This window comes from Triturus cristatus, chromosome 10 (genome assembly GCF_964204655.1).
Source record: "Triturus cristatus chromosome 10, aTriCri1.1, whole genome shotgun sequence".
Classification (NCBI taxonomy): Eukaryota; Metazoa; Chordata; class Amphibia; order Caudata; family Salamandridae; genus Triturus; species Triturus cristatus.
In genome coordinates this window covers 809,637,960-809,664,141 of record NC_140593.1, presented here as the reverse complement: position 1 = coordinate 809,664,141, position 26,182 = coordinate 809,637,960, and the positions used below count along the sequence as shown (strand labels likewise).

Below are 26,182 nucleotides of genomic sequence, written 5' to 3'. Positions count from 1 at the left end.
ATTAGTTATTAGAACATGGATCGTTGTCGGAATCAAAAACAAAATAGAGAACAAAAAATGGTTGGGTTCCATAAACACCGCACAGTTGATATGCCTGCAGGAAACTTGGCAAATTGCATGTTTCAATATTGAAGGTTTTGTCTCATTGATAACCCCTGCAGCCCTTTCAACCAGTGGGCGAGCAAATGGAGGACTAGAGGTGCTAATATCAACCATAACATCAATAACTTTAATGAAAACATATACCAAACCTCCCTATTTCCAGCTTATATCCTTACAAACCAATTTGAAATTAAATAGTGTATTGATACATTTTTATAACAATGTTTTTAATAATACTAAAAACAAGGTGGTAGCGGCTATTAATAATGACCTGGAAAAGTTTGTATGTTGATATGAGGCAGATTGTGTATACATCTGGTTGGAGGATTTTAATATCAGCAAATGCCAGCATACATCTACAGCGGCATGTGTTTACATGGATAGTTTGGGGAGTGTACAGTTACATTTCCCAAATGACACATATGAGGAGACTATAAATGAAGGGTTATTTAAATATAATTTAGAATTGCTCAAGCAGTGTATCGACAGTGAAAAATCTCCATTACCCAACTTCCAAGGAAATGGTCGATGGTCGATCATTGATCATATATTACTTTCAGAAAATGGAATGGGAATGTTTAAATCGTTCGGGGTAGAACCCACCACTTTTAGCGACCACCTTCCGCTAGCACTTACCCTCAATATTAAAACAAAACAAAGGGAAGGGTCTCAATTAGCAGCACATATTGAAACAGCATGTAACAATGGTGTAAGACTTAAGATGGCAGGGATACATGAATCTGGCTTTCTGGAAACAATTGTAAAGTATAATTTTGAAGAACTTACCATCTGTATAGAAGACTTTGGTAGCCTTTGGAAAAAGAACATCTGCTATTGCTATTAAATTAAGAGCTGCAAACAAGGGTCCCAATAAAAAGAATTCAGGCTGGTTCAATCACCATTGTCACAGGGCAATCAGAATCTTAAGAAAGCACTGTAGCTAATCCCCAGAGATAGGTAGGAGGTCAAAATGTTAAGGCTTATTTATGAGCAAGGGGTGGGTTTGAGGAGAAATAAAACTACAAGAACGGGCCTGGGTTAGTTTGGAAAAGGCGGCTGAAACTAGAGATTCTGTTCTGTTCAGGAAAACTACAAATAGTCCGTTCCTTAGGGATAATCTATCAGCAAAGGTGGAGGCGCTTGTTTCACTTGCAGTTTGGATTCGCCATTTTGGAAGGCTTTTTACACTCAGAGCTTAACAGATCATTACTTATTTGTCTGGTTTGTTTGTTTCTGTTTTGATGTATGTTGTACGACCTCCTCATAAAACCACAAAAGTCCTCTTTTTTGTCCTCAACAGTAATTTATATTCACTGCCAGCATTGACAGGCCCTTGGAGTTATTCTGTGAGAGTATTGATAACCTGACATTCACTGTGAGGGCAAAACATGAGTAATAAATGAAAGGAGAACATAGCAATGTGAAAGGTGGAGGAACAAAGACGGGGAGGATTTATTGTTGGGCAGGGGGTAGATATCATTCACAGAGGCTGAATGGTATCTACACTCTGCACCTTGGATTCAGAAAGAGCCCAAAAAATCAGCCTTCACAAAGGCAGTTGTGTCCCTTAGTAGCCCTCTTCAATATTTACTATACTTACTTGTTCTCTCATGATTAAAGAAGCAAACAGAAGAGCAGATGATGTCTTGTCTACAATAACATAAGCGACAAGTCCTTCACCCTCTGAAAACTTAAAAAAGGAGGTGAAATCTATGTACACCAACATAATGGTGGGCCTCACTCAATTCTGTAAATGTGCTCAGTTCCTTATACTGCTTGGGGAGTGTTCCCTGCTGGAGATACAGTGAAGATGGTAGTCTATTCTACTAACCATATGAAAAAGCACTGGAGTTTTCTCAGCCATGGGTTGTTTTCCAGTGATGGAGTGCCGAGGTTTCAGGGTCTCCAGCTGTTGCTGTAGCCTTTGCCGTCTACGCTTCTCCTTCAGCTCATCCTCCTTCTTGATTCTCTCCACCTGCTTCTCTTCAACCCTGCAGAAAAGAATGCAACAGTAGGGACATTTACCTTTTTAAATTTGGGAGATTGATATACACTGATTTTCCAAGCTCTGTTTTCAAATGCTTCAGAGAGCAAATGCTGTGCATGTGCACTCAGCTTCTAAAAAACTGGAAAAGCCAACATTCCTTAGACTCTGGCCATAATGCTCTGGCTGGAATACTCCACAATAAGGACTGCAGGGTTTTCATGATCACAGGAGATTCAGAAGAAACCTGAAGATAAACCTATTTGGGCAGTATTAATTGACCTCTCTTCCTCTCCATCCGATTTCACCCATTCGTGATATGAAATCGAAAGCTGTCTCAGTGGTATGTAGAACCTTTATAAAAACTTCACAGCTTCACAATTGATACCTTCTGTTATACAAAAAGGCAACCAGCAGAAGGGAGCTTCTCAATCCCAAACAGGAATACAGATAATAACAGACAGTCAGAGACAAAAAGTAGATACACTTTGTAGCAAGAAAAACCTCGTCAGAAACAATGAAGACACTTACAAAAGAAAAACATCAATCAAGGATGACATATAAATGGTTCATAACCTGAAGATACTGACAAAGAAAGTGCAGACACGCACTGAAAATTTCCAGCGTTGTTTCTGTGCTTTTTCTTGGGATCATGTGTAATAATGTTGATAGGTCATCTACAACCACTTCATTGTTCTTCATTCTTTATTTATCTGAATTTGGCTTTCATCCCATCCTAGACCAAATGGTGTATTGTGGCTTACAAACACCCCATCGAGTTCTACCATAGGGCTAAAGCCTGTCGCCATGGTCATTTCCATGCCAGCAACTAAATTAAAAGATAATCCTTATGTAAAAGTTTAAAATGAGAGGAATTACATAATTCATAGCACATTCTATTCAATGAAAGGTAAAATATCCTTCTAATGCCCTCAGCTCCCTCTTTGTTCATTCGGCAGAGCTCTGGATGAGGGATAAAGCCATTAGAATAGAAAGTGAAGTGACAACACTAGTGCACTTAGGTGCTGATAGCATTATTTATCTTTCAACTATTTAATAACTCTTGCTACTTTTGCCTAAATTACAGTCTTATAAGTCTATGTAAGGTGAATAACTGGTGTTATTGATCACCTTCATGGGCAGTAAAAAAACAAGTTACTTACCTGTACACTGTGGTTCTCCAGTATTGTTATCTTTCATAGATTACATCCTTGAATCTGCCCCATTTTTGAAAATGTAATTGTAGGGTTCTTGATTAGAGGGTAAGCTCTAAACAGTCCTTGCAAAAATCGCTTTATCAGCATGTCAGACCATAAGGACCTCTGATTCCAGGAACGTCTAAACCTTGAAAGTGCTGCAAGGTGAACTTTAATTGAGCTATGCAAGAGGCCAGAATGTCCCAAATTGAGAAAACATGGTAGTATCTGGGCTGAGGTTGAAGAGGATGGCGATTGCTAGAGGAACACCAATTGCAAAATCTTAGGCAGTTCGCTCTGTACGATTTGTTCACAGAGTCCGCCCTTGCCTTTGCAATGATAATTCGGCACTGTTGAGGTATCTTCAGTTAGTGAAATTCATTGTATTCAGGAGCCTTTAAGGTCTTGAAGATGAGCCCCATCCCTTCATGGATGCATCTATTGTCATTATCAAGTGTGGTGTCGTTTAGAGGAATGTTCAGCCCCTAGAAATTTTCTTTTTCTCCATTCACCATTTCACAGGTGTTTTTTCATTTCTGGCGTTACGGTGATGACGTGCTCATAGGATCCAGTTAACCTGCTTCCATTGCTTGTCAATTCGTTCCTGTAGGTGTCTGATGAACAGGCACCAGTTGGGAATTAAAGGAATGCAAGACAACATCATCTCCAGAAATGATTTGCATTTCCTGACTGAAATTGACATTTTTCTTGAAAGCAGAGAAGCCATCGACAGCATCTTCGTAATTCTTCCCCTTGTGGGAAAGGCCTTGCGCACTTTCACATCCAGAATTGCTCCTATGAAAAAAATGTGAGTGCTTGGGACAAGGCAGGATTTCTCTCCGTTTAGTTCAAGGCCTAATTTTGTGAAAATTTGGAGCCAGGCTTCTGATGAAACAATTGTATTCTGGCAAGCTGGAGCCTTTATCAGCCAGTCATCCAAATAAGGGAAAATCGGGTGCGCCTTTCTTCTCAGAAATCACACTACCAGAACCATGCATTTAGTAAATATTCTTGGGGTTGACTTTAAGCCAAAAGGGAGGACTTTGAATTGGTAATGACATCATCCAGCTCGAATCTGCGGTACCTGCGGTGTGTGACATGGATAGGAATGTGAAAGTAGGCATCAAGTTGATCTAATGATGACATAACATCTGCTTGCTGCAGAAGTTGGAGTATATCTTGAAACATAACCATTCTGAATGTTTGCTTTTCAAGGTATTAGTTGAGCTGTCTCAGATCCAACACCTGCCTCCACATTCCGTTCATGAAGAAAAATGTTGGAGTAAAAACCTGTGTTCTTGTGGACTTCCTCTATTGCTCCCTTGAATATAAGCAACTTTATTTCTTCCTTTAACAGACAATTGTATTGATGTGACTCTTGCAGGGTGGTTATCGCTGAGGTTTCTGCGTAAATTCCAGTGTGTGATCCTGTTGGATAATGTCTAGCACACAACGGTCGGAAGAGATGTTTCTCTAGTGCTCGTAACAGGTGGAAAGAGTGTTGCTTACATTAAAAGCAGCTGGTCGTAAAAGGCCGACCTGGGTCCTAAGACTGTCACTATCTGCTGGAAGACTCACGCCCCCTTCCTGCATCAGTAGAATTTCTTCGGGGGGTATGCCTATTGTAAGCCACCAGTGACGGAGGTATGTATTGATGTGCAAGCTGTCACCAATTTACTTTCTGAAATTGCCCATAGGGTTAATGTCTGTTGGCTTGGTAACCTTCCCTGAAAAGTAACTTTCCTCTGCCCCAGGTGCAATGAAACGATTGGAACTAACTCTGTTAAAGCACTCCTATGGACCTTGCTGTCTCTGTAGCAGTCTTGATCGATTGGAGTGCATCGTTTACATGCTTGCCAAAAAGTTCTTCTCCATTGTATGGTATATCTAGTACAATAGACTTATCCACTGGCCTGATGCACGTTACCTTTAGTCATCCCTGGCACCTGCTCCTCCAGCCAGCTACCTGAAACGAGTCAATGCTACATTCATTACTGTATCTATAACCTCTGACGATATCCTTTCTCGTACTTAAAGGATATCTATTGCCTCTTTTTTCTTGTCTTCTGGTAAAAGGTCAATAAATTGTACTAAGTCTGACCACATTTTCCAGTCATACCTGCCCAATCTTCAAGGGTGTTGCAGGCTCTTATTGTCATTACAGTTATAACCAAGAAATGGTTACCAATATTATATAACCTGCTACCCTCCTTATCCGGAGGCGTAGAATATGGTGTGGTACGATTTTTTGATCTTCTTTGTGCCACCTGCATTACCACAGAATCCAGCTTAAGATGTCCTATCAGACAAGCTGGAGAGTTGTCGGGGGCTTTGCATTTTCTGTCAATTCTAGGAATTACTGCAGTGACTATTGCAATGTTTTTCATAACCTTAAGCACTTATGCCCATATATAAACTATTATGGGTATTGACTCTATTTACATCCTAGCTGTTTCTTAGAAATCAAACAGAAAGAAATCCGTTGGTTGTACTAGCACAGGTAAATCAAATTGTTTGGCTGCCCTTTCCCAGCACGTGAAAACTCAAAATGTCACCAGGCAGAGAATTGGTAGCCTGAGGCGTTGGAGGGTCTGACATAGGTGCTGTATAATCGTCCCATTCAGTTCCGGTGACAGTAGACTGATATTAGGTATTTCACCCTCCTCAGGCTCATCATCGTAATTTTCTTGTTTAACATAAATGTCATGAATAGTAAAGGGGTCCAGCTGTCGTGGCTGAGACACATGATGTTGCTGTATAGCTGGGTTCCTCTCTTGCCTTAGCAGACGAGGAGAATGGGGAGAAATACCAGCAGATGGTTTTGTTGCATGCTGGTGTTACTGATTTGGATTTTTGCCTTCCAGAGACCTTTTGCAGTAGTCATTAAGCATCTAGCAAAGATTACAGAGCTCTAGGAACCTGCATCATTGGTTCTTGATAGGACTGCTCTTTAATGGTATCTTCACACAGATAGTGCTCTTGAAACTCCTCAAAAGATCCTGAGCTATTTTGAAATGATTATACTTCAGGCAAGTAAGTTATTCCTGCATGCTCTTCCTTCTCTTCTGTATCTGTCTCCTGACATTACACATGCAGTTACAATAGATTACTCGAGGCCTCAAAAGGTCCATCATCATCATCTGTGCACCCTAACTCAAGAAGACAGACAGGCACCAAAGGTAAAACCATACTTGGAAAAGTCTGGTATGGTTTCAGAGTTTCAGTTATACTCGTCGACGGTGCTGGCCATGGGGAAAGCTATATAGCCTGTGCCTGCACAGCCTTCATCGGAGTCCTTGATGAAGCCGGTCGATGGTGCCGGTGGCAAAACGGCGGTCAACAGAGTCGGTTTAGTTGACAAAGCGGTCCTGGACGGAGTCGATAGAGAAGCAGATGTCGACTTTCTTGCAGGCAAAGTGGTCCTCAATGTTTTTGACACTTGTATGGACGTAGGCAGGCTCGTCGACAAGGAAGTCGTAGATACCAATCTTGAAGACGACAAAGCCACCTATCAAGTGGTAGCAAGCGCTGTCGGTGTAAAGGATGACGATACCGATGTTGATTGTCTTGTTGACAGTTTTATGGTCAATGCTTGAGGTCTACAAACAGATTCTGGGGCCGATTTTTTTTATGCAACATCAAATGGAGTAGAAGGTTCTGACCTAGTTTTCTTTGTTGTAGATGACCCAGGAGATGATAGATGGCAAGATCTGTGTTCAGGACTCCTGAAGTTCTCTTTTTTCTTTACCTTTGACCAGCATCCTAGATGGCTGTTCACAGGATTCTGATTCATACGTTTCTCTCCTTTTCTTGCTTGGAGTTGACATTCCTGGCTAATCCTCTCCAGAGCTCAGAGTTTCTGCTAATTTCTTCTTCTGTAGCCACAGAAGCAGCCTTACCTCCCTTCTCTTTAGGGTTTTGCAGAAAACGTTCTGCAGTACTTACAGTCTTTAACCTTGTAACTAGGATGAAGGCAATATAGAAATTCTTTATGACAGTCCACTGAGAAAAGCCTGATTTTTCCACAGGTCTTGCAAGGCCTAAATTACCCCTTTTTTGGACCCTTCCGACATGTTGCAAAATTTTCGGAGAAATCACAGATCCAATGTAATCTGGAAGTGAAAGTTCAGAAAAAGGTCAAAGTAACAGCTTCTCAAAGAACTGAGCAGAGCTCAGGAAACTCCCTTCACACAACATGCGGTTAGAAATAAGAGGAGTGGTGACCTTTGAGGGGAAAAACAATTCAAGAACGGTTCTCTGATTAGCTAGTAAGTAAGTAAGTAAAAACTTTATTGTTTCTGATTAATTAAAACCACTACAAAAATTCATAATAAATGCACGTTTCAACAATTTCTAGATTTGAGAACAATAAAATAAAGTTTTAGAATAAAAATTTAACGAGTTTTCGTAATTCCTTATCTCTCGGAAACACCATCATTTAGCAGCAGTCCATTCAGATGTAACAGTCTTGGGTCAAAGCATGCGATGACTGCTTGTCTCCGTGTGCGTATGTTAAGTTGATTGAAGGTGGTTTTCAGGAGGACTACTCTTTCCTCTTTTAACTTTTTGCAGGAGCATATCAGATGTTCCCTGTCTTCTTTCCCTGAGCCACACAGCCTACATATGGAGCCGCACTTCTTTCTGAGCCAGGGTTGTAAATGGGGTATGGATGGTAGGATTCCAAACCTATGTTTTAGAAAAGCTTCTTTTGATTTCCTACAATATCCCAGTCCAAAATAGGCCTGTAACCCAGGCGATTTGTAAGTGCTCAGTATCATCCATGCATGGCATCTGTGGGCAAAGGTAGCTTTATCCTCTATAAAGGAGAGTCGCTTTATGTTCTTATTTACGACACGTTTGAATTGTGCATTCGGAAGAGAGGTTTCCCATAGATCTTTTAGGCCTGTAGTTACTAGTGACTCCTCTAGGTATTTTTTTGCAAGTTCAGTGGAGCTGCCACACAGGTTTTCCCAAAGCTGATGATTCAGTGTATTTTCAGGTGAGTTCTTTATTTTATACCAGCATTTCATGTATGATCCACGCCTTGCAAGCAGTTGCTTGGTTAATCCGAATTCTAGCCGGATTTGAGCCTGGGAGGTATATGATGGTAAATTTAGAAGGACTCTGTAAGTTTTTGAAATAGTAGTGTCCAACAGTTTTGCATCTATACCTCTTAATGCTTCACTACCATAGGTGATTGATGACTGAATTTTGGCTTGGGCAACACGCAATAGTGGCAGGAGAGTAGGCCCAGATAGTTTGAATTTAAGTTGTCTGAGTGTTGTTGCAATCAACATACCTTTCCTTTTGGTGGCCTCAAGGTGATTTGAAAAATGGCCACCCCTATCGACAATGACGCCAAGGTACTTATATTCAGAGCAGTTCGCAATTGCCCTTGTCTCAAGAAACCACGTGAAGGACCTTTTTTTCCCCGTTATTGTCAATGTTTTGTTTTTTTCGATATTAACTTCAAGCAGATTGTCCTCAGCATATTCGTACAGTGTGTTGATGAGGTGTTGCAGGCCTACTTTAGTATGACTGATCAAAACCACGTCATCTGCATAGGAAATGCTGGGCAGGGTTCGACCCCCCAGACGAGGGGCGTGTGCATTACAGGCATCCAGAGCTGGTGGCAAGTCAGCTGTATATAGGTTAAAAAGAGTTGGTGCTAAAACGCACCCCTGCTTGAGGCCTTTTGTTGTTGTTATGCGCCTCGATAGGTGGGTGCCGTTCCCGAGCTTCACTTGGACCCATGTGTTGGAATACAATTCGATCAAGAGATTTAAAAGGGGTGCAGAAATCCCCCAAAGGGCAAGTTTCCTCCAAAGATTTGCTCGATTGACGTTATCGAAGGCCGCTTTGAAGTCCACGAAGCAAAAGTGGAGACTTTGTTTGGTCTGTTTTGCTTTATCTATGAGAAGTGATATGGCTAAAAGGTTTGTAGTGGTTCCAGTGTCTCTGCAGAATCCTGTTTGGCTGGGCGGAATTATGTTGTTCTTAGTGGCCCATTCGCGCAGCTGTATCAATAGGAGCCCTGCAAAATATTTCGCCTCAATATCCAATAGAGCGATCAGACGATAGTTTTTGGGAAGAGTTCTGTCGCCTGCTTTGTATATTGGTGAGATGACAGAGCCCTTCCATGAGGCTGGAAGGCCCGCGGACAAGCTGGCCGAGATGAACAGTGGGGTAAGAGATTCTGACCAGTATTCCGGGTCATGTTTGAAGAGAGCTGGTGGAATTCCGTTTGGCCCTGGCGCTCCGTCTTTCCTCCCTTTTGAAATTAATTCCCTGATCGTTACGGCACTGATTTCGAGTGGTGATGCGTCTTCATGTGGTTTTATTGTTTGCTGTAAGTTGACCTCCTGAGCGTCCTGGCGTCTATTTGTTCCTTCCGCTTGTTGGTTAAAGTGGGTTACTAAAAAGAGTTCCCAGGAGTTATCTGTTACATATGATGTTATACCTCCATGTTTGGCGTTTAGAAATTTATTCAGGGTGGACCAGAAACGTGCGCTGTTGTTTACTTTGATGTCATAGTGAAGTTTGGCCCAAAAATCATCTTCTTTGGATTTTTTAATCTCCCATTTAAGTTTTTTGTAGTTGGCCTTTTGTCTGCGAAGCTGTTGGAGATGGGCAGTGTCCCCCGGATTCGTCCTCTTTAGCCTTAGCAGTCTATTTATTGCATTTTTATGATGTTTCACGGCAGATTTCTGAGCACTAGAGATCTTTCCTATACCCATTGGGCCGTAAGGCGAATAGTGCTGGACTGTGGTTGAATAGAGATTCGCAAAAACGGCCGTGAAGGTTTCCCATAGGGCTATTGGGTTGCCTATGGGGTAATTCAGACTGTTTAGTTGAAATTTTGCTGCTGAGAGTACCTTCTTTGTATTTGCAACCGAGGACTTAATTCTTTTAAGGTTTGTTGTATGGCAAGCTTGGAATCCTACTGGGTTGGGCAGGGTTAGGTCTGGAGAAGCGAGAATGGAGACTTCCTGGGGTCGATGGTCGCTATCCCCTTTGTCTCCTAGGCTGAAGTTTAGTATGTAATGAAAAAATGGAAGAGATACTAATGTGTAGTCTATTGTAGAGGTTGCGTTACCTGAGTGAAATGAGGCGGCCGGTGGTGAGTCGCCTACAAATCTTCCATTTAAGACTCTCAGCCCTAAATGCTCCATCTCTTCTAACAGCTCCTTTCCCAGTATAGTGATTTTTCCCTGACCATTGACGGATTGAGTTGGAATATTCCAATAGAAAGACTGAGCTTGAATGTCATTATTTGTGGATGAGCCTAGGATATATTGGTTAAAATCCCCCGACAAGATGAATTTGGAGGCAGTTTGCGTGGACATTAATTGATGCAGATAATCCAGTAGAGATTTCGACTCCTGTTTTTTATTTTTCGGATTTATATAAGTGTTAATCACCAGCACCTCTTCTTTTTTCCCTTTGAGGTTTAATTTGGTCTTGACGGTATTTATAGCTGGGGATTGAGAAGTCAGTTCCAGGGCACTGTGAATTTTTGTGATTTTGATGTAAGAAGCTAAACCACCCGCTTACCGACCATATTTGCTTTTCCTTGTTGCTGAAGAATGAAAGCAGGTATAGCCTTCTATTTGCATGGGGTTTTCCAGCCACGTTTCCTGTAATAGGATAATGTCAAATGCTTTTACATATTGGAGGAATTCAGCATCTACAGCCTTGTTGTTTTGCCCATTCAGTAAAGTGGTGTCTAGGTTAGGATCTGTCCTTGTAGGATTGCCTTGTCATTGTGAGTGGGTCTGATTAGCTGAATTTTGGTTCTTCCTAAAATTATGTGAATTGGCTAACAATGTCACTGCTTTGGGCTTACTGTGTAATGCTTGGCTTTCTACTACATGTTGTAATTACCGTGGCACTCCCACCTCAACGACGGGGGAGATTCAAGCATGTGAAACTATGAAAGATTCAATACTGGAGAATCATATAATAGTAAAAACTAAAGGAAACTTTGAAGTAACTATGCTGGCATCATCAAAGCTGTTCATCATTCTAGGATGTTATTTGTAAGATACAATGTGAAGAAATATATTAAATTTTGTAGCATTTTTTCTATGGACATGACTCCACCTGCTCATTACTTCGACCTTGTAAGATATGCAGGAGGCAGATATTGGTGATTGATCCACATCCTTGTCTCTGTGGAGTCTTAAACAGGAACACCGTGACTCTAAATCTTCTGGAAAATGTGCCTAAGCTGATGCTCGTTTCTCCTAAAAATCGAAGGGGAAGTCGTATCCAAGATCACAATGCTGTAGGCACAGATCCAGGTTGATGAAGAGGCTGAGAATGGTTAAGTCTTCTGATCGATCTCAACATCTTTCTCCAGCTCGATCTTGACCTGGTTATGATCTTGCTTGTGATCTACTTTGCAATTTTTTAAAGAAAAGCTTGCATATGCTTGGATTACCCTTCGCTAAGTACATTAGGGTGCAGTCTGAGGGTGCATTTTGAGCTGAAACATTACACAAAATGACAGATTTGTATTTGTGTAATTACATGTATTTTTAAATAACTCTTCTGCAATTTCACCCAACAATGTGAAAGCAAATTGCACACATTTTGTGATGTGACATAATACTTGGAAATCACTGAAAAACAGATCGATTTTTAAAAAAAACTTTGATCAATATAAACAGCTCCAGATCCACATAAATTGGATATGCGAAAAAAGGAACTGATCTCAACAGTGCACATGGCACCTTACATGGCGTTTGGCACCTCACTTCCAATGCGGTTTGCTTATTTTCGAAATCGGAACTGTTTTTAGCTATTCGCGGTTTGGGGGAAACATTTAATTTGCACAACTGCATGTGAATTTGAGTTGTATTTGAAAACTGATCTGGGCTTACCTGATTTTCTGCTGGCGAGGCGGTAGCTCGCTATGCAGGACTTGAGGGCAGCTGATTGGCCATTTGGAAACCAATCAGCAACCCAGCTGTAAGTAGGCTGGGGAGGGGGCTTGCCACGTCTACTTAAGGGGAAGCATGGCATGACCGCGCCAGTAATGCGGTTTGCTGTTTTTAGAAATCAGAACTGTTTATAGCCATTTGCGGTGGGGGGGAAACATTTCATTTGTGCAACTGTTTGTGAATTTGAATTGTATTTGAAAACTGAACGAGGCTTACCTGATTTTCTGCTGGTAAAGTGGTAGCTCGCAACGCAGGACTTACGGGCAGCTGATTGGCCATTGGGGAACCAATCAGCAACCCGGCTGTAAGTAGACTGGGTAGGGGGCAAAGGCAAGCCGGTCTGCGCCCGTCCGCAGCAGGACGGGGCAGGGGCCAGTTATTATGCCCCTTTAATCGCTTATGACAGGAAAGATCTCCTGGCCTTTAATCAAATGACTCAAACCATCTCTAGCACACTTATAATGTCACTAATGGAATTAGGTATATTGATATCCCCCAGTATTAGGGACCACGAGTGTGGCAGCCATTTTAGTATCCAACCGACCAATATTGCCACAGGACTTATCTCTTCAACGGAAGAGGGAGGTCAGGCCAAAATTCAGGTGATGTACCTGAATACTCGCTCCTTAGCGGAGCACCAAGATGAAATCTTTCACCTCCTGGAGTTTCAGTCCCCAGATATGTTGTTACTAACGGAGACGTGGCTCACGCAGGAATCCTCCCCTGACATACTCTCACCACTTCCCAATCAGTATTATATACTGCTAACTGATAGGACAACAGGGAAGAAGGTGGGATGCATTGCAGATATAATTAAAAAGATCTCCAGTTTGCTAAGCTGTCCCTTGTGGACTTACCCTTGGTCGAAAATGTAGTGATCCATCTGGAGTCTGCTACCTCGTTCCTCACTTGTGTTCTGCTATAGAGACCACCAAATTACATGCAGGGATTTTCCAGGGCCCTTGCTGAATCCATAGCCCTCTTAATGGTATACCATGCCAATGTTCTTCTGATATGAGATTTAAATTATTGGGCAAATTAAGAAAACGGGGGCAGCAAGCCATTGACCTCACAGCCGCCCTTAGTGACCTGAACCTGGAACAATTAGTAAACCTCCCAACTCATATTAAAGGCCACATTTTGGACCAAATTTGGACCTCGAAATTCCCAGTGAGGAAGTTGATTATAGCCCTGTGTGGGTGGTCAGACCATCAACTGATCCCTTTCTCAGTGCTTCGGCCTAAGGGGATGGGTCAGCTTATCGGACCTGCTATTACGTCTAGAAACTGGTCTCCATTCAACCTCACTGCCATCTGCTGGGAACTAGGAAAGTCTCTACATGTTCCTGAGGAGGACATCGAAGAGTATGAGTACGAAGTCTCAAGTTGGTTGAGGGAGGCCAGAAATCACCATGCACCAGTTCATAGTACCATTTCGTCAAGAGGCCATGATGCCAATAAATGGTTCTCAGATGACCTGAAAATGGCTAAACTTAATCTTTGATGAGCGGAAAGTAAATGGCGGTCATAGTACACACCAGACCTTAAAACTAGGTATCTCCTACAACTTAAAACGTACAAATCTCTCTTAAGGCAAACCAAAGTGAGTTTTTTAACAAGTAAAATCCTGAACGCCCCCAATAAATCTAAGGAGATATTTAAGATTGTTACAGAACTCTCTAATCCAGATAGAGTGACTCTGCCGGTCACACCCTCACAGAGTTTGTGCGACTCTCTCAATGCTTTCTTCATGAACAAGATTGAGGCTATTAAAAAAAGCATGCCCTCTAGTTCCTCATCTATCAATCCACCAGCAGATGACATGAATGGTCACCCGATGACGTGCTTTCCTAATATATCTCAAGAAGATCTACCTGAGTTACTGATGAAAGTTAAGTCAGGCTCACCCAATGACATTTGGCCCCCTAAGGTCCTAAGAGTAGTGGTAACTTCATTTGTGGACAGTGTACTACCATTTCTCGATCAATCCATTAACTCTGGGTTGGTCCCCAGATCTTTTTAAAAAGCTGTTATTGTACCTCTTCTTATGAAAGTTGGGGCAGACCCCACAGACATGAAATATTTTCGCCCTGTCTCTCTCTTACCATACTTAGCAAAAGTTCTAGAGGCACATGTAGCCCATCATCTTTGTGCATTTATAGAGAAGTCAGAATTTTTGGACTCTTGTCAGGCAGGATTTCGGCCCGCACACTCTACCGAAGCAGTGGTCATGTCAGTGATCGACTACATGCGCAAGGAAGTAGACAAGGGTAACACTCAAGCCCAGGAGCTACTAGACTTGTCGGCAGCCTTTTATACGGTCGACCACTCTATTTTGGCTGACCGGATCAAGGCCGCTGGTTTACGGGGGTAGCGCTGAACTGGATGATTACATTTCTGAATGATAGATCCAAATCGGTTAGGCTACCCCCTTTCATCTTAGCAGAGGTCCAATTGAACTGTGGGGTGCCATATGGTTCGTCTCTTTTCCCCATTTTTTTAACATCTATATTCAACCCTTGGTCAATTCTCTTAAAAAGATGGAAGTAAACATTTTCAACTACGCCGATGACATGCAATTGTTGTTTACAATCAATGATAGCTCCACGGCTAGGCAGCATTTTCAAGACACTATGCTGTTCATCCGGGATTGGATGAACAGCAATCATTTGAAACTAAACTCAGACAAAACCGAGATAGTCCTCACTAAGAACAGGGTGGTTCTTTGGAACCCCACCTTTTGGCCAAGTGAGATGGTTCCCCTCCCAAAAAGGCAGTAAAAAGCCTTGAGGTCATTATTGATGAGGATATCTCACTCAGGCAGCAGGTCAGAGCAGTGACCTCGGCCTGTTTCTACAAACTGAGATGCATAAAAAAAGATAAGGAAATGTCTTACAAGGGAGGCTCTGGTTCATGTAATCATAGCTGTAGTCATGTCTAGAATTGACTATTCTAACTCTCTCTATCTGCATCTCCCGAAATTTCTTTTGCGCAGGCTCCAGTTAATTTAAAATAAGGTCACTCGGCTAATAGCTCACCTGCCCAGAGAGGGGCACATCTCTCGGGTGACCAAGGACCTCCACTGGATGCCAGTGGCGCAGAGAACGAGGTTCAAGATTTGCTGTACGTCTTTAAGGCGTTATATTTGAGATGCCCTGCCTTCATAAAATCTCGGATCGCGAAATACTGCCCCACCAGAGAACTGAGATTCAGTCACTTACACTACCTGATCATCCCCACAAATAAAAAAAACACTGGACTGGAGGGCGTAGGTTTCCGTTACTGCACCTCGAGTATGGAATACATCACCATTGGAGATTAGGCAGACCTCCAACTACATCAGATTTAGACAACTTTTGAAGACTTGGCTCTTTAAACAGGCTTACCAGTAATGATGGATTAATGATGTATCAGCTACCTAGCGCCAAGAGACCTTCCGGTGAATGTGTGCTTTACAAATACTCAGTAACATAACATAACATAACTTCCAGTGGAGATGCAAGATGCCAGTGATGAAACTGTGCTGAATCCTGTAAACGCTGGTGATAGGTATTGTGGACAAAATTTCCAGATGCAGCTGGTTGTCTGTGAAAGTTAATATCCGTCCGAAACACAAGCTATATATGTTGATAACAACCATAAATAGGAGCAGGAACATCAAAGAATTGAGATGAAGACAAAGGAAGGCTAAGCATACAATAATAATTATTCTGTAACATTTATATCCTAAAAGCCTTTATATTATGCTCTAGTGTATTTAAGTTAATATTTATGAATAAAAATGCACAGTACCTGGAAGACGTTTTTAATTCAGGAAGGTGGACGATTGGCTGTGTGTCCTGAAGCATAACTGCAGAGTTGAGACCATTCTCTGTCGGATTCTGTATGCTATTCCTTGTCGGGTGCTTCATGGGTTCTTCAGCCGCTGGTTCTGGTGAGGATCCAGCCTTTGATGCCACTTTATTCTGGACCGTTGGCGTGGTCATGTTGAGATGATCAAGTGTTGGACCTGTCCTGGTTTCAGTCTCTGCTTCCAACTGCCCAGGGCTCTTAGGGGAGGATGATTTTCTCCATTCACCACGCACTTTTGCTCGCCTCTTTCTACGTATTATAGGCATACCACCTGCCTCAGAGGTCTCTGTATGCTGCTGTGAATCTGCTTCCTTAGGGGCTGCCAATGGAGAGGACTCAATATGTGGATCAAGTCCTTTCCGACAACGTCGAATTTGTTGTAGTAGAAGACCTTTACCTGTGATGTTCATGCTATTTATACGAAACACAGTTAGAACTGGGTCAATGAACTCTATTTTAATTCCAGCAGACAAGGAAGAACGTGGTTTACCAACCTTCCTTGCATTCAAAACAGATTATATTGCTATTGAAAAACACTTTAAAATCAATACTGTGCGTGCCAAACCTACTGCTGTAATACAAGTATATTAGGGTTTCTTCTTAATATTCTTATGCTTTTTTGAGGTTCTCCTATGCCATTATGAGGAAGATGGAATGTTTGGTTCAAAAGTGTAAGCTGGCTTGAGGTGCAGAAGGGGTAGGAAAATCTTGCTGGTGCTACAATGTTTATTTCTAAGAAACCATTGCCTGACACTGATGCTTCATTCTTTATCTACACTACCGACAAGTGACATGCAATAGGTTGGGAGCAGTGTTCGACTGGCCCCTTGAACCCAGACGTCTTGTCATCTGAGTCCTTTGCGAGAATCTGTCAGTAACTGGGGAGCCTGGCCTTGACAACACAGAAGGATTTTTTTCCTCACAGGTATGTTTTGAAGTAGTATAGTCATTGGCGTCTCTTTCTATATTAAAGGAACCCTGCTTTATGGTTGTATACTTTTTGCCTCACTTAAGCTAGCTTGTTTGATGTGGTGATTACGAGGTAAAAAGGTAGTGATTGGGTCTTACTCTCATTTTTCTCCAAGTCCATAGGACTGGAGTAGAATAGTGCCTGTCTGACACGTGATTCACGGTTGTGTCTCCGTCCTCTCCCTGTCTGTGAGAAAGAACTTTGCTGCTGTGGGTCGATCACACGTGTTGAGAGGCAAATTATAAGTGCTAGTGTTGCGGGTGTGCGCTAGTGTTCAGAACAGTGCAAATACAATTAGCCCTGTGATATATTTCTGGCTTCAGTGTGTCCAACTGTCAGATTGTTTGAGGAAGTGATGGCCTCAAGCCATCAGGATTTGGAGTAGTCATAACTTTAGAACTAAAGCTCCTTATTCAAGAGTATGCAAGGAAGCTGTACCCAGCATGGTACATACTGTGTGGTAGTCGACTGAGGAAACAATTATTGTTATATGTGGAGCCTGGCAGACTTGGATGTTAAAAGAAGGTAGTGATACCCCAATGAAGATGGCGTATAGTCAGTTACATGTGGACCTCTGACTACCTCATAACAGGAGCAGTGGATTCCGAACAGGAGGCTGAAATTACAACTGTGAGTTAGTATGGAGTGCTCTGACTTGAGAGAAAACAGGCAAGATAGGAGGTCTGTTGAAAACTGAAAATATGTGAGACCAGACAGGTAAAGCTTACATTCTCAAAGAGCTGGACTAATTCCGTGCAGTGAATAGCTTTATTCTCCCCTACAAACGGTTTTAATGTGTCCTGTTATTATATTCTATTATTTTGTTACTTGATTTTGTCCTTTTTTATTCATGGGTGTTATGTGATTACCTTCATTATCAATGTGTGTCAGTTTCCAGTAAGTCTAAGTCGCCACTCTTTCTGTTGGAGGATGGTGAACACTGTGGCCCTTGATGGAGTGACACACATTATGTCACTTGCACTTTATTTCTGCTTGTAGAGGAATTCTTACAGGCAGTGCTCGTGCACAATTTCGTGGCGGTAGGGAAGAGAAAATATGAAAGCACCGCAGGTGGGGGAAGGAGATGCCACAGATGTTTTTGAAACGTCGTTAATCATATTGTAGCAGATTTGAGCAGTGCAAAAAAGATGTGCTGGAGTGGTACCATTTTTTTGCTAGTGCTAACAGAAAAAAATGAAAGGGTGGGAAGTTAAATAGTGGAAAAGAGGGGCCTATGAAATAACTTTAATTTGTGGGAATAGAATGAATCACTAATTAGGGATTGACTGGTGAGATGCACCTACAGTCCCTCAAGTAAGAGAAACATCTTGTGAAAAGTCCGGCCTTGTAGCATAGTGCGGCCATTGCTGAGGTCCTGGAGCAAACAGACCATTGTTGTTAAGAATGAGAAGGAGCTGTATTGAGGCGAGTGCGGTTAGGGCTCTGGGTAAGAACCAGGAGGGAGGTAAGTGACAGAGCAAGGTCTAGAGAGGGTAAAATAATAGTTTCAGGTGCTGAAAACCCAATATATTTCTCAGGATGATGGAATGTCATAAGCTGTGTTAGCACTCTCCTCTAGACTTTCTATTTGACCTCACCCTAATCAAATGGGGTGGGGCGTGAGTACAATGCGGTATGCAGTTTTTCTTCTTTTAATTTTTGTTTGAAACCTAAAATAATAACTTGACAGTATACTTTCCTTCTAGAAAACACTGGTATTGTGTTAGATTGATTAATGCACCCTTCTTTCAGACAGCGCTTTCACTGTCTCCAGAGAAAGATCCTATTCATCTGTTAGTTCTTTTTACGTTCCTATAACATTCCGTTCTTAGCCCTCTATTCTTCTCACTATATATTTCTTTCACCTCCCTCATGTTATCATTTTTGTGTAAGGCGCCTCTAAGCAAATAATTCAGAATTCATTTTTTCTTTTTCATAATTTTCTGCTTCTCTTCTCAGCAAAATCTTATCTCCCAGTAAGCTATCGAGCGAGATATTGTCGTTCACATTATGTTGGCAATAACGGTCTGTGTTTTAGACCACTGAACCGGTGCAGGAAGAGACCTCCAGCCCATGCACTGCAGTAGAGTTAACAAGTCTGACTTCTTCTGAGGATTGTAGTTCTCAGAATGCAGCACATACCTGTACATGTTTTACACATACTAACCAGTGCACGAAGAGACCTGCAGCCCACAAACTGCAGAAGAGTTGACAAGTCTGACTTCTTCTGAGGATTGTAGTTCTCAGAATGCAGCACATACCTGTACATGTTTTACACATACTAACCAGTGCACGAAGAGACCTGCAGCCCACAAACTGCAGTAGAGTTAACAAGTCTGACTTCTTCTGAGGATTGTAGTTCTCAGAATGCAGCACATACCTGTACATGTTTTACACATACTAACCAGTGCACAAAGAGACCTGCAGCCCACAAACTGCAGAAGAGTTGACAAGTCTGACATCTTCTGAGGATTGTAGTTCTCAGAATGCAGCACATACCTGTACATGTTTTACACATACTAACAAGTGCACAAAGAGACCTGCAGCCCACAAACTGCAGTAGAGTTAACAAGTCTGACATCTTCTGAGGATTGTAGTTCTCAGAATGCAGCACATAACTCACCGTTTTACATATACTAACCAGTGCATGACGCGACCTGCAGCCAATACACTGCAGTAAACAAGTCTGACTTCTTCTGAGGATTGTAGTTCTCAGAATGCAGCACATACCTGTACATGTTTTACACATACTAACAAGTGCACGAAGAGACCTGCAGCCCACAAACTGCAGAAGAGTTGACAAGTCTGACTTCTTCTGAGGATTGTAGTTCTTAGAATGCAGCACATACCTGTACATGTTTTACACATATTAACAAGTGCACGAAGAGACCTGCAGCCCACAAACTGCAGTAGAGTTAACAAGTCTGACATCTTCTGAGGATTGTAGTTCTCAGAATGCAGCACATAACTCACCGTTTTACATATACTAACCAGTGCATGACGCGACCTGCAGCCAATACACTGCAGTAAACAAGTCTGACTTCTTCTGAGGATTGTAGTTCTCAGAATGCAGTATATAGCTTCACATCTTTTACACATACTAACCACTGCACAAAGAGACCTGCCGCCCATACACTGCAGTACAGTTAGAACGTCTGACATTATCGGAGGATTGCAGTTCTCAGAATGCAGCACATAGCTGTACATGTTTTACATACACTAACTAGTGTATGGAAAGATCTGCAGCCCATGCACTGCATTTGGGTAAACAAGTTTGACATCTTCTGAGGATTGTAGTTCTCAGAATGCAGTATATAGCAGCACATGTTTTACACATACTAACCAGTGCACGAAGAGACCTGCAGACCGTACACTGCAGTAAAGTTAACAAGACTCACACCTGAGGATTGTAGTTCTCAGAAAGCAGCATATGGCTGTTGTAGACCCATGAATGAGTGGATCAAGAGAACTGCAGTCCATGCATTGCATCCCATGACAGAATTCTGACACATCTCTGAATTGATTGCAAATCCGCATAGAGGGAAAATGCCACTTCAGGATTGACTCTGGAGACTGAACTCCATGTCACGCACTGATCCTTCTTGTTTCTGCTCATTGGTTTGAAAATACCTGCATCTCATTTACTTTGTACTCTTTTTAAATTCCAGTTATGCACCCAAACTAGGGACTTAATAATGGAATGTCCATCTGATACATGCAAGTCTTTGTTTTAGTCATGCTATATTAAAGAAGCATTGGAAGGGTCTTCAGCCAGTCAAGATATCTTGCAGGGAAATCTCTCACTATACTCATGACTTTTTTTCAATACCGTATAATAACTATACTGCAGCATAGTACAATTGGTAAAATCATTATAATAAAATTACATACAATAAATACTTTTGCTACAATCAATTAACCTTTATGGGACTGTAGAAAGATCTTAAAGAGTAAAGTCCACAAACCCACACCCATCCCTGTATTCAGGTAAAGACCTCAATTTGAGTAAACTTTCATCAAGCTCAGCTGATGGAAGGGGGATTAGCGGAGGGTCACTGCTTTAACAATGATGCCAAGCGCAATATCCTTCAGGGAGACTTCAGTCTTCAGCTTCTCCTGGAATTATAGAGATTTGTTGTTGTAGTGCTTAGAAGTCAGAAGACTTCCAACAAGCCTTTGAGTATGGATCTATGAAATGGACGGGTATCAATTCTGCAAGCGTTTGCACGCATGAATTACGCACCAATGTCAGAGAGACCAGAGTTAGCAAATGTGGTTTGCATAGTCTCAGGCATCAGGGCATGGATGTGTATTCACCCATGGACCTGTTGCTGATGCCAAATTCTAGAAAAGTGGACGCGGAACTGAAGCCAGAAAATAAGATGGTAAAAGTACATATGGCACAGGGTACAAATGGGAAGTAGTCAATGTTGTTAGAGAATGGTGGAGGGCGGGCAATGGCTTCAAAGCAGGAAAGCATAAATATGCATGTGCTGGTGTTAGCACAGCCCATTGAACAGTGAGTTGGGACAGTGAGCGGTGGATCATGAGTTAGGACAGTGACGGGTGGATGATTTGGGACCACTTCAATCATATTTAATATTTTCACTTGTTAAAAAAAGTGGGTACAAATTCTATTTGTAGGGTTCTGTTTGACTACTTTCTTTTACCATGGTACAAGAAACCTGGGTGCAAAGGATGAAAATAAAACCGAAATTGTTATGTCAATATTAAAATATTGCGAATTAATTTTTTTTTAACTATCTTCTAGGTTTTCACTGCAAGCATCAACAATAGTTACAGACACACTGTTGGCACTCTACATACAGCTGACCTTAGCCAAAAACCCTTTTGAGGAACACAATGTAACAGGTAGTGGTTACACCATATAATGAATATTCAGAGTGTACCTGCCAACAACTTCCTCATGCATTAATGTCATATACGTTACTGGCAATGCACTGTACAGGTAGTTGTGACGCCATAGAATACCTGAGTGGCTTTGAAGTTCCACTTCCTTAACTCCCTCTGCTCCCTGAATTGTAGCTTACAAAATAACATATTCTAAAGAGAACTCTTGAACAAGGATTTACCTCGCTTCAATTTCTGGGGCATCGGGTAGCAAAAGCACAGATGGCTGGGGTTCCGTGTTTCTCAGATCGATATAGACTGTTGGTGGTGATGGAGGGCACATCAAAAACGCATTTTCAGCTTTGATCTTGTCGGAAGGTGAGAGGCAGACAACGCTGACAGAAGAATATGTTTTTAGAAAAAAAGTTATGCACAAATCATATCAAAGAGAGAGGTTAAATTACATGACAGAACAAGTTAAGAAATTAATTTCAAATATCCATTTATTTATCTAGAACCAGCACAGATCAAATGTACCCATGAACGTAGGAGAGAATGAGTGCAGGTTGAGAACATTTAGTGAAAATTCATACCTGTGCAAATGAAGAGCATCTAGCCCACATATGCAGGTAGTACTTACCACATACCTCTCCCATAGGAAAGCCCCTTCCTGTAGCTGTTTTGGGATGTTGACACCAGAAATGGTGAGTGTTGTTAATGGAAGAAACTCCTAGTCCAGAGATGAGCAAGTGGGTACCATTTGTGGAGAAAAAGCTCAAAATAGATGCCTATGCACATGAGTTGCTCATTGCCCATGCCAGCATGACTCAGAAGGGTTTCGACAGGATCATATTCAGTTACAAGCTCAAAGACCACATCTACTTGGATAACTAGTTCTTGCTCTCTGTGGGCAACAATTCTAGCTCACTACCAATTTCAGTGAAGGTGAGAAGTTAATAGTCAATCTTTGCGCAGATGATAAACTATAAGGTCATAGGTTTGCAACGGAGCAATGCTTGTACAGTGGAGGAGCTCATAACACACAAAAAGCAGACATCTTAGGTAATCCATACAAGGTTGAGCGCATGCTTTTGGTATTACTGGTAATCAGTGGCTTAACGGAATTCAAATACACCTTTCCCTTGGGCTTATATCTGAGCAAGTAATGAAATCACTCTTATTTGAGAATTTCATACATTCTTATTACCTTAGGTTGAAATCACACATGAACGCTTGGGTTAATGTATATCATGTAAATGTGCACATTGTTGAGTGATCAAATATATTTTGAAGATCACATTTGGTATTTGAAATTGACCCATTACATTCATTCCTGCATTTTTGTGCCCCTGAAAGCATTGTCACCCATGGCGACGCATTTTTCTCAAAGGTAGAAATACTGTAAATCAGAGAGGATGCCTTGCATTGGCCCTGCAAAGTTTTCATTAAAAAACTTTTTAGCAAAGTCAAATTCTTTTTTTTTTAAAACAACATTTTCCTTATCTTTATATCTAAAGATCAACAAAACACCAACTACCACCCAGACTTATGCAATTCTATTTCCATGATTTCCCAACGGAACTCTATACACAGGTCAAGAAATAGTCAAAGATCAGATCTGCAACCATACCAAGTGTAAATCAGACAATAAATGTGATACAAATATGAAAAAGAAAGTGATCAAAAGTCTAGTAGTAAACATATATGAACATGCTAATCTAAAGTCTACGTTTCAGCAGAGTTATTAGGAATGTGATAAAAATGACATGAAAAGAATTTGTTTTACAAGTAAAATGTGTGTTCATTATAGGATCTCCCTCACCATCTGTTATCTTCTAAAATAGTTTAGCAAGCAGTAACTCCTATACAAGGTGTGATATCCTGACAGGGTGGAACAAAGAAAGTGGGAGTGAAAGACGATTTCTGACAGGCAGGGACAAAGCAAGCCTGTCAACCAGATTATTAGCTCAGTATCAAATGTGTGCATTCAGGCACATCATATCTCCAATATAGAAGGGTTGAGAGAAGAAGTAGAAATGAAAACAAATCCCTTAAAAGAGAGTTAAGCAGTAATGAGAACATTAGGAAAAGTTATTTCTAAATAAGGACTGCCCCTCCGTATATGAGCTCTATCACTTGGAAAGAAGAATGAAACAGGCATGGCGTGATTAACATGAAGATCCAAAATGTCCTTTTGAATAAAACACTGATGCAGGGCAACCTTACCCCAAAGATGGACTGTAAGGCTATCATCTATAGAAAGAGACTGTACCTTACAGGCTCAGACGGCTGAAGTGGTGAGTACCAAAAAGGCTATCCTGGAAGAGGGACATTTGAACTCAGCTATGTGCATATGTTCAAAGTACGAGGGCATACTCCAGGCGTGAACATTGGTAAACTCCTGAACTGGAACTTGTCTTCTGATGAAGTGGACATCACACAAGGCCTTAAAATGATTCTTGTTCAGCAGGATGGCAAAGAAAGACTTTTGATCTGTTTTTAAAAAACTTAATACAGTAACTACATCAAGATAATTTTTAGAGATGAACGTTGGAATACTATTCAATCTAAATTAGAAATATGTTTTTGTGAGACCAGTCAAACCACATATTCTGGATACTAGATGTAAACTATTTTCCATTTTAAAGGTGTACGAAAGATCGATTTACGGTCTCCAGGTCTCTTTTTAGATATTCATACAGTGTAGCTGGATGGCTGATATTGAATACCTGAGGATCTCAGTAGGTATGAAACCGAATTAAGAAATATGATATTGTTATGGAGGGTTTCCCTGCTGGCCATAAATAAGATCCAGGCTACCAGATAGCCTCCAATAAGGCGCTGTGAAAAAGAGTATTTGTTAAGCATATCTCCACTTTTGAGGTCATCGTGAGCTATGAGAACCTTAATGGTTTGCATGCAGCTCTGAATCGTGTTATTCTGAATAACAGAAAGGTACATTTTAAGAGCAAAGTACAACTGCCCTAAGTTCAAAGTTCTCCTGGATGGTCGGCTAAGGCAATGTGTGTTTAGGGACCACAACTGTATTACCCAACCTGGTATAATCACATTTGGCACCACCATCGTGAGATCTAACTGAGATTCCTCCAGAGCCACTTCCTTCATCACACTGTGTCTACGCATTAACCAGTGAAGAAACGGAACGGCATCTGCTTTTATGAGGAGTGAGTGTCACCAGTTTCTTAACACCGATTTCCGATGGTTACTGGGCACACCAATAAGATTAATGGATATATGAAATTGGAAATTTAAAAGACCCCTCATCTTCAAAAAGCACGCCATATTCTTCAAGGGTACAGTACAGTTTTTTATTCCAAAATAATAAGATTGTCTTTTCTTGCTGATAGTTGAGTACCATTCGTGTAACTGACAAATGGTCCCAAAAAATGCATGATCTAGCAGGGCTCTGGAAAGAGATCTCCATGGCTTGAAAGCAGTTTTTTCATTAAGACAACTGTCACATTAGGATAGAATTAAAGAGCTGTTTAATGTATTATCCGGCCCAGTGCCACTCTTTTGAATGAAAGAAAATACTTTAACGCACGAAATACTACACAGCACAATTAGGGGAATGTGACAAGATTGAAATCTTGTTTGTAATCTTGAGCTGCTGAAAATTTTGTTACCCTCTCTCCACTAATGGATCCCCAGGCATGGGATACTGCATTAGTAACCTAGCTAGGAACATGAAAACTTTGGAGATTTCAGGGTCATGGCTCCCTCTGGCAGATCTCCTCTTCAGCATTAGTAGCACCATCAGGCTGGTTGCAGATGAGACACTGGTATGGCAGGAGGGGCCTAGGACCTGATCTCGACTTTGTTGTTTACTGTATAATTGTGGCCTCTAGGCCGATAAGGGCACTCACCTCAGCGCTGATGGAGCATTCCTGCTGCAACATTGGGAGTATCAGTCTCTCATTCATGGAGGGCTGACTATCTAAATCTTGATACTTGATTTTGGCTTAAGGATTGGTGTGGCTCATGACCAGAACTGTTAGAGGAACCGGGGAACCTGTTTTAAACATGGGTCGCTCCTGAATTTGCCCTCTTGTAGTCTTCTTGCTCTCTCTGGGGACATGCTGGGCATTTCTTCCTCATCAGTCTCTCCACCTGCAGGGTCAGGCACACTCCTTACTTCTCCCAGCACACAGGCAAGCCTCTGGGGTCCAGACAGAGCCTCAGTTCCTCTATGAGAAAGTTCAGACTTCAGGTGTTGTCTCTTCACATTTGGGAGATTGGCTATTATGCAGACACTAGCCCTG

General features: G+C 41.6%; 1 protein-coding gene across 1 annotated transcript in view; it reads right to left on the bottom strand.

Moving 5' to 3' along the window:
* The window catches only part of DNAAF8 (dynein axonemal assembly factor 8), an 816,395-nt gene that overhangs the window by 666,445 nt on the left and 123,768 nt on the right, over positions 1-26,182 (bottom strand). The window contains exons 7-9 of the mRNA XM_085628378.1: positions 22,142-22,294; positions 16,019-16,489; positions 1,934-2,093 (exon numbers count right to left, since the gene is read on the bottom strand). Coding sequence (XP_085484504.1) covers positions 1,934-2,093; positions 16,019-16,489; positions 22,142-22,294 — 784 coding nt within the window. The remainder of the gene's footprint in view (positions 1-1,933; positions 2,094-16,018; positions 16,490-22,141; positions 22,295-26,182) is intronic.